The 9768-nt window shown below is 41.2% G+C and overlaps 1 protein-coding gene across 50 annotated transcripts in view; it reads right to left on the reverse strand.

Annotated features, from left to right (window-relative positions):
- Positions 1-7942: 7942 nt before the first annotated feature.
- PKP4 (plakophilin 4) overlaps positions 7943-9768 on the reverse strand; it is a 253827-nt gene continuing 252001 nt past the window's right edge. For 43 of the 50 annotated variants that reach the window (XM_081582879.1, XM_081582878.1, XM_081582887.1 and 40 more), the window contains one exon: positions 8680-9691. In XM_081582879.1, coding sequence (XP_081439005.1) covers positions 9443-9691 — 249 coding nt within the window. In that variant the 3' untranslated portion in view covers positions 8680-9442. Of the gene's footprint in view, positions 8105-8219; positions 8402-8679; positions 9692-9768 lie in introns of those variants that run through there. The other 7 variants (XM_081582869.1, XM_081582868.1, XM_081582864.1 and 4 more) reach the window with 2 other exon arrangements.

Genomic DNA, 9768 nt, shown 5'->3' on the forward strand with positions numbered 1-9768 from the left:
ATCTCTAGATCACAGTTTAGAGACAAAAAGGAGACTTCTGGTCACTGAGGCCAACCACGATTGCAGTGATATTGGTGGATCTGTAAATATTTTAATCATTCAGCTGTAGAATGTGCTTCCTGGTTTGTCTTCACACAAATAGTTTGTAAAGGCTTGAAACGCATCCCTCACTGCATAACCATTTCTATAACATAATGGGCAGACCCCCTTCTATTGCGCTCATTTCCAACCTGGAGCCCATCTGGACTGAATCCCTCCCCCTAGTCCCAAAGGAAGCTGGGCACACCTCACTGTACTCATTCTCACACCTGAAAAGGAAAAGAGAGTTCCTTAGGATTGGGATGGGATGACCACTGACTTTGCAGAACCCTGAAGAGAGACTCTGGAAGGGCATTTTTCTCCCTGAAGTCACTTTATTAGATTAGTACTTAGTGGATGGCAGCTCATCAAGGCACTGGAGTCAAACACATTAGATTTCATCACCAGCAAATAAAGGCAAATTTCAGGGGTATTGCCTTTTGGGAAGCGAATGAACAGGAATAGGAGCTTTCTGAAAGAAGAACTGAATATTTTCCCACTGATCTCAGAATGACACCTTTGATCCAGCATAAGTTGTTTATTTTACAAGATAATACACTGGTCAGCTCTGGGCTCACTGGGGCATGAACGGAGGGTGAAATAGCCCATTGTGTCTTTAAGTTTGTGTCAAAATTCCCCCATCCATTGGATGGGGCTTTAATAATGAAAGAGCTGGTTACAGCTTATGCAAACAGTTATGACAGCACAAAATTCTTTTTAGTGATTTCAAGTCAGAATTAGGCAATGGCAATGGGCACAAATAGCCACTTAGGGGACATGCCAGCTGCTTCCAGTGAAGCTGCTGACATAAAGACAGGGAAAAAGCACTAAAACAGATGCAATTCAAGTCATAATTTGGTTGCTAATAATTTCCTTCTTGTGTCTGCAGCCTCGAAAGATTGTCCTGAATAAGTGTATTCATAAAGACAGTGAGCCAGGTCAAGCCATCACACAGATGAGTAACAGCCAACTGCTATCATAAGGTGAGTGAGTTTAGTTCAGTTCAGTTCAGTCGCTCAGTCGTGTCCAAATCTTTTCAACCTCAAGGACTGTAGCACATCAGGCCTCCCTGTCCATCACCAACTCCCCGAGTTTACTCAAACACTTGTCCATTAAGTCGGTGATGCCATCCAACCATCTCATCCTCTGTCGTCCCCTTCTCCTCCCACCTTCAATCCTTCCCAGTATCAGGGTCTTTTCAAATGAGTCAGTTCTTCCCATCAGGTAGCCAAAGTATTGGAGTCCCAGCTTCAGCATCAGTCCTTCCAATGAATATTCAGGACTAATTTCCTTTAGGATGGACTGGTTTGATCTCTTTGCAGTCCAAGGGACCCTAAAGAGTCTTCTCCAACACCACAGTTCAAAAGCATTGATTCTTCGGCGCTCAGCTTTCTTTATTGTCCAACTCTCACATCCATACAAGACTACTAGAAAAACCATACCTTTGACTAGATGGACCTTTGTTGACAAAGTAATGTCTCTGCTTTTTAATATGCTGTCTAGGTTGGTTGTAACTTTTCTTCCAAGGAACAAGTGTCTTTTAATTTCATGGCTGCAGTCACCATCTGCAGTGATTTTTTTGGAGCCCCCAAAATTAAGTCTCTCACTGTTTCCACTGTTTCCCCATCTATTTCCCATGAAGTAAAGGGACCAGATGTCAAGATCTTAGTTTTCTGAATGTTGAGTTTTAAGCTAACGTTTTATCTCTCCTCTTTCACTTTCATCAAGATGCTCTTTAGTTCTTCTTTGCTTTCTGCCATCAGGGTGGTGTCATCTGCATATCTGAGGTTACTGATATTTCTTCTGGCAATCTTGATTCCAGCTTGTGCTTCATCCAGTCCAGCATTTCTCATGATGTACTCTGCATATAAGTTAAATGAGCAGGGTGACAATATACAGCTTTGATGTACTCCTTTCCCGATTTGGAACCAGTCTGTTGTTCCATGTCCAGTTCTAACTGTTGCTTCCTGACCTGCATACAGGTTTCTTAGGAGGCAGGTCAGGTGGTCTGGTATTCCCATCTCTTTCAGAATTTTCCACAGTTTGTTGTGATCCACACAGTCAAAGGCTTTGGTGTAATCAATAAAGCAGAAGTAGATATTTTTCTGGAACTCTCTTGCTTTTTCAGTGATCCAATGGATGTTGACAATTTGATCTCTCGTTCCTCTGCGTTTTCTAAATCAAGCTTGAACATCTGGAAGTTCTTGGTTCATGTACTGTTGAAGCCGCGCTTGGAGAATTTTGAGCATTTTTTTGCTAGTGTGCGAGATGAGTGCAATTGTGCGGGTAGTTTGAACTTTCTTTGACATTTCCTTTCTTTGGGTTTGGAATGAAAACTGACATTTTCCAGTCCTGTGGCCACTGCTGAGTTTTCCAAATTTGCTGGCATATTGAGTGCGGCATTTTCACAGCATCATCTTTTAGGATTTGAAATAGCTCAAATGGAATTCCATCACCTCCACTAGCTTTGTTTGTAGTGATGCTTCCCTAAGGCCCACTTGACTTCGCATTCCAGGATGTCTGGCTCTAGGTGAGTGTCACACCATTGTGATTATCTGGGTTGTGAAGATCTTTTTTGTACAGTTCTTCTGTGTATTCTTGCCACCTCTTCTTAATATCTTCTGCTTCTGTTAGGTCTATACCATTTCTGTCCTTTATTGAGCCCATCTTTGCATGAAAAGTTCCCTTGGTACCTCTAATTTTCTGGAAGAGATCTCTAATCTTTCCCATTCTATTCTCTTCCTCTATTTCTTTGCATTGATCACCGAGGAAGGCTTTCTTATCTTTCCTTGTTCTTCTTTGGAACTCTGCATTCAAATGGGTATATCTTTCCTTTTCTCCTTTGCCTTTCACTTTTCTTCTTTTCATAGCTATTTGTAAGGCCTCTTCAGACAACCATTTTGCCTTTTTGCATTTCTTTTTCTTGGGGATGGTCTTGATCATTGCTTCCTGTGCAATGTCACGAACTTCCATCCATAGTTCTTCAGGCACTCTATCAGATCTAATCCCTTGAATCTATTTGTCACTTCCACTGTATAATCATAAGGGATTTGATTTAGGTCATACCTGAATGGTCTAGTGGTTTTCCCTACTTTCTTCAGTTTCAGTCTGAATTTGGCAATAAGGAGTTCATAATCTGAGCCACAGTCTGTTCCTGGTCTTGTTTTTGCTGACTGTATAGAGCTTCTCCATCTTTGGCTGCAAAGAATATAATCAATCTGATTTCGGTGTTGACCATCTGGTGATGTCCATGTGTAGAGTCTTCTCTTGTGTTGTTGGAAAGAGGGTGTTTGCTATGACCAGTACATTCTCTTGGCAAAACTCTATTAGCCTTTGCCCTGCTTCATTCTGTACTCCAAGGCCAAATTTGCCTGTTACTCCAGGTTATTTCTTGATGTCCTACTTCTGCATTCCAGTCCTCTATAATGAAAAGGACATATTTTTGGGGTGTTAGTTCTAGAAGGTCTTGTAGGTCTTCATAGAACCATTCAACTTCAGCTTCCTCAGCATTACTGGTTGGGGCATAGACTTGGATTACAGTGATATTGAATGGTTTGCCTTGGAAACGAACTGAGATCATTCTGTCATTTTTAAGATTGCATCCAAGTACTGCATTTTGGACTCTTTTGTTGACCAAGGTGAGTGAGGCTGAGGTCAAAAGTCAGGATCTCCTAAAGCGGGGCAGGATTCACACACACGGCTGAGAAGTGTTTTTGTATGGGTGGCATCCCATGTTCTCTGAGGCCCAGGCCAGTGCCTGGATAGGTCAACAGAGGGCAGCTCTCTGTCAGGATGGAAGCTTCCTACAGAATCCCCCAACATGCCTTGCATCCTTTGTTCTCCTTCAACCCCCTTGCCAGTTGCACACTAATTAAGACTGTTTGCTTCCTCTCCAGTAAGGATTTCCTTAACCTACAGCAAAGATCCTCTTTGCCCTGCATTTGTAGAGTTAAAAAAAAAAAATCCCATTAGCTGCTCCATATCTGATTTCAGTGACTTGTTTTTCTGCTCACACCTCTCTGGTATTTTGCTGAAAGGGCTCCTTTCCCACACTCTTTCCCTCTGGCTTGGGCAGCACCAAGGTGGGTGAGGTGTTTATTTACACATCTCTTTGGATCATTAGATAAAAAGGACGACACACTTCTCTCTCCTGGGAACATGTTTAAACATGAGCCCGAGTTTTACTTCTCCACTTACTTTCTTGTCAACACACACATAAATCAGTCCAATCACAGCTCATTCAAAAGGATGCTCCTATGTAGTGCTTTCAAATATAAATTTTCTAGAGTTCTGTTTAACTTTTAGTAAGCTATCAGCTTTTAAATAAACTGTGTATATAACTACAAAGAATTTTGCGCTAAAATCTTTAGTCTGAGAAACTACTATAAGTGGATGTTTTATAAGGCTTGAAATTTATAAACTGGATTTTTCTCAACTCAGGCTATTAGTAATAATAATTAACTTTGATTCTAGGTTATAAAACTGAGTCTCAGACAATGCTATCACTCATTTCTTCTGTGACTTTTGAAGTGTTAATTTTTTTATTGGAATAAATTTTACATATGATGAGATGTAAGATCTTATGTCTACATTTTGATGAGTTTTGCTAAATGCATACATCTGTGTAAGAGTCACTGAGCAAGATACACATTTCCATCATCTCCTAAAGTTCTCTAGTCAATATCCCTTAGATATTGGTACCCCAATAGGCAACACTGGTTCTGACCTCTACCAACATAGATGATTTTTGTTTCTTCCTAAAACAGAATCATTCTCTATGTATACTCTTTTGTGTCTGGTTTCTTTGGAGCATGATTTTTGAGATTCACCCATGCTATTATGAGTATCTGTGGCTCATTCTTATTACTGACTAGTATTCCATCACACAAGGGTATTCCAATTCGTTCATCTATTCTCCTGTTGGGTTGTTTACAGTTTTTGGCTATTATGAATAATGCTGTTATAAACAATTTTTAAAAATCTGAGAAGTAATGGCCAAATTTGCAAGTTTCTTTTCTTTATAATCTGGTGTGATCATGGAAGTAAAACCATCCAGTATCTTTAGATAACATGTTCCTCCAAAGGCACTGCTGAGGCTCCAAAATAAGAGTTGTTTTAATGGGCCTGTGTTCATAGACACGGTTTACAAAGTTCTTTTAAGGGGAGTTCTCAGCCCAACCGAAATTATCACAAACATCAGAATGAATGATCAGGACTCACGTTTCCAAAAATGACTGGTTCATGTAACACCAGTGGTGGAAGACTGGTGAATTTTGGTGGTACATGGATATTTGTATGTTTAATAGTTAAGTGTTCATTTTTTACGCTTGCCTTTTATTTATGGTAAGTAATGACAGATTTTCCTTTACTCTGTGTGATTAAGTTCCCTTCGGCAAATTTAAGACTGAAGAAAAATTCTCAGGAAAATAGTTCAGTTGAAGCTCAAGTTACTCAATTTAAAAAATACTAGCACTGTAGTTAAGGTAGACTGTGGTGCTAACTTACCTTGTCTTGGCCACTCACTGTGTCGTCTTGGCCACTCACCCAGTTTGCTTCCAGATCTGTAAAATGAGCTGTTGGTACAGGTTTAATCCATTTGCTGTGAGGGCTGAATGATGTCTGTGATACTAGGAGCACATCGTTGAGTGCTGGATAAAATGAATTTGCAGTGTTTCACTGTAAGAATCAGCAATCATGTGGATAACCAAACACTGGCCAGGGATTGATGATTGGAGGAGTTATGTGAGGTCCTCATTTTTGATACTCATGAAACACCCATGGCTTTCATTACTTTTTAAAAAGTACGCATGGGTAAAAGATATGTACACTGGCAAGAAGAAAAACCTCGTTTCTGACATTTTAAATTTAAGATCTCAATTTTAACCTTGAGACCATGAAATTTTGCACCTTTGTTTTATGTCCCTGGATATGTTCCAGTGTCTCCTAGTTTATAGTCTATGGGAACTTGAATACTATTTGTATCCTACTCTTGTGTGAAAATTACATAAACCTTAATTATGTTGAATTGGTTCACAGTGGTTTTCAGGTCTACTATATCCTTCTACTTTTCTGTATATTCATTCTATTAATTTTTGAGAATTTGATATTGAAACTCCAACTAAAAATCTTAGCTACTTAAAAAATAATTATAATATGGCTTCCCTGTGGCTCAGATGATAAAGAACCTGCCTGCAATATGAGAGACCCAGGTTTGATCCCTGGGTTGGGAGGATCCCCTGGAGAAAGGAATGGCACTCCAGTATTCTTGCCTGGAGAATTCTGTGGACAGAGGAGCCTGGTGGGCTATAGTCCATGGGGTTGCAAAGAGTCGGACACGTCTGAGGGACTAGCACTTTCACTTTCATAGTGGAACTATCTGTAACTTTGTTCTATATTTTCCAAGTCTCCTATAAATGTATCATACTTTCATAATTAAAAAAAAATAAAAATCTCAATTTTAACACTCCAAATCTTTATCACTATCTTCCAGGCAAGCTCTCCCCAACCCTAACTCCAACCGCTACATTTTCAGGTTCCAGGGAAGGAAACTGGTGAGGGGAATGGTGTGCAGGTCAAGTGGCTTGACCATACGCTGCCATCAGGCAGAGAGCTTCTCAAGAGCAGATGCCTGAACCCCACCTCCTGGGGTTGCCACTGGTCAGTGGGGTGGGGGGGGCCTCTGATGTGTGGTCAGGGTGGAGATGCACGGATCTAGCTCACCAACACTGGCTCAGTTCAGCCCTGATTCTCTAGGACTTGGGAGCAGGGCAGTACGCTGACCATGGCTGAGCAGAAGCACAGCTCTCTTCAGGAGGTCTGAGTTCTGCCTGACATTTTTGGGGCAGCAACAGAAAGTCAAGTTAGTTTCAGCAGAGCTTTTCTATTTCCATACCTTGAAGAGTGGGGTGGGGGTAGGGGTCAGATCTTTGAACCATGATGTCTTTCAGGCTCCATCTGCAGGTCCTTTTTTCCTCTGTTATCAGGGAGGAGCCTGAGAGGGCACCTGATCTTCTGCCCAGTTCTCACCCACAGGCTTCTTTCTGGCACCATTACAAGGTCTGGCTGGACACCCAAGTGAATTCTTCGCAACCTAAATTTGGATCAGTTTTTGAAATGCTGCCCGTCAGATGGGGTCCTGGTTCACCAAGCTACCTTAAAGGTTGATGAGGTCCCTAAAAGCAGCAGTCACTGTCAGTGAGTTCAGGCCAGCTGCAGAGTCCTTTACTCCTGACTCCCTGGGGGTGGGCCTTTATGCCAGACGCATGGAAAGCAGGTTCAGGGAAGACAGTGATTCAAAACTCACATAGACACCAGACATCTCCAAAGTCCTGAGGCCAGCTCCCTGGGGGAAATCCGGCAGCCTCTGCCATCGAAAGAGGGTGGTTTCCAGGGCACGTGAGGCTGGGAGCAGCTGGGCAGTCTGACTGTGCGAACTGGCTCAGGTGTCATTTCAGAAAGCCTGCACTTCGGAAAGGTTCGCCACTGGTGGACATGAGGAAGATGATGAGATGATTGTGCTCAGTAGTGTCTGACTCTTTGCAACCTCATGGACTAGCCCACCAGGTTCCTCTGTCCATAGAATTTTCCAGGCAAGAACACTGGAGAGGGGTGCCATTTCCTTCTCCAGGGGAACTTCCTGACCCAGGGATCAAACCCATGTCTTTTACGTCTCCTGCATTGGCAGGTTGGGTTCTTTACCACTACTGCCATCTGGGAAGCTGGACGTGAGGAAGCTTTTTGCTTATTCCTGTATTTCCGTTTCACTTTGGAGCCTAATTCTTGAGCTGTAGTCCATTCGGCAAGGGAGAGAAAGCACTTTCCTCTTGGAACTCTCTACGTATACTCACAAATTTAAACACACAGGTTAGACTAGGTTTTTTTTATAATCACATTTGCAGGATATACTGAGCTGAGTGAACTCCTCTAGGTTTGACTTGCTGTATGGGTTGTTTTCCATTAAGACCTGGGGTGGAAACCACAAGACTTGGGAGTTCTCAGACTTTGGGTCTTCAGGGATGGAGAAAGGCTAGGAAGAGATGCAGCTTGGTATTAGAGGACCCCTGCCTGCCAGGCATGGTGGGGCTTCCCTACCCTGTCTCTAAGCCAGGAATTATTTTGTTTCAAGGGATTACTCAGCAAAATAATTATTTAGAATTTGTTTCAGCTTATTACATTGCTGTGAACCAATAAGTGCCCGACCACTGTTCTTACGCAGTTATGGAGTTCTTAAAATGATGCCAAAAGGAGTCTGCCCATTTAGTTAGGGCCAGGCTGCCAGATGTAATTTCTCTTCGGTGAATAGTGGTGTTAAATATACAGCAGTCTGGAAAAAAACATGATAAAATGATAATGGGCATTAGATTAAAAACAGATCACAAGAAATAGAAACACTAAGATAGATAAAGAAGAGGAAAGTTCACAGCGTCATTCTGTGGAACAGTCCACTCTGCAAAGTATATTAACTGTATGGAACTAGGAAAAGTTCAAAATAGATGGATATATTTAAGTTGTTTCCTATATGCAATGAGATTCACATTTATTAATCTACTTTTCTGTGTCATACACAGAAAAAAAAAACAAACAAAAAGAACAGGGAACAAATTTCCAAGGATGAAATTTCCACATTTATTTCTTTCATGTGCATAGAAAATGGCAGTGAAGTGTCCTATGAAAGAGGCAGGGTATGGGCATGGCGCTGCTATACCAGACTGGACTTTGTGCTTCAAAGGTACACTATTCATTTTGAAAACAAAGGATGTTGTAGTTTGTTTTTAACTGCTAACAATTCCTTGGGTTTCCCATTTGTTTTTTAAGCTGTCAGTTTCTTCAAATCTCTTTTCAGATGACACACTGCGTTACAAGTGATGGCACTTAACCAATGTGGCATTTCCATATTTACATCAACAAAAAGAAATTTACAAGACATAATAGCATACAATCTTGACAGTTAGTAATAGCAATAAAACACGAAGGGCATCCATTTTATTTATTTTTTTTTCTGTACAAACTATCAGAACATAACTTATTCACATTAAAAAAATCATCTTTAATTTGATTTGACCTACACATCCCCCATCTCATTTCACCCATTTCTCAAACCTCTCATCACATCGCCCACACCTTCACCAGACTATAGAATCTACAAGTAATTAGATCTAACACCTAAGTATAGCTTAGAAAGTCCTTTCTCCCGAAGGTTGCCTCACTTCCCTGAAAGTTCCTCAAAAAAGAAAAAAAGAATATGCTCTTCACTCATTCCTTCCATGTCACTTTCACATTTCATCAGCAAATCAGCAAGACGGACTTCTCATCTCAATCCAAATAAAGTTAGAAAGAAAGAGTTCCTCTCTCGAGCATCAGGATGCTACACCCACGAGTCTGGGGACCCTGGGTACTGTTCTGCTCTGTAAGAAGGTCGTTTAGTGGAATAAAAGTCCACGTAATTCGTGGTTGATTTCAGTCCATACTGTGTCGAATAATCAGTAGAAGCTGGAAAGTGAACTCGGTCATCAAAATAAGGATCTTCATAGCTATGAGGAGACTGCAAATACAATCTGTATGCATCAAAGTTCTTTCTGTTGGAGTCATCTTGACTATAATACAGCTGTTGATGCTGTTGGCAAAATGAGAAAGCAAATAAATCAAGGCAATTTTTGGAAGTACACGTTTAGGGAAAATTAATGTGGGCTT

This window comes from Giraffa tippelskirchi, chromosome 3 (genome assembly GCF_054371585.1).
Source record: "Giraffa tippelskirchi isolate mGirTip1 chromosome 3, T2T-mGirTip1v1.2.pri, whole genome shotgun sequence".
NCBI lineage: Eukaryota > Metazoa > Chordata > Mammalia > Artiodactyla > Giraffidae > Giraffa > Giraffa tippelskirchi.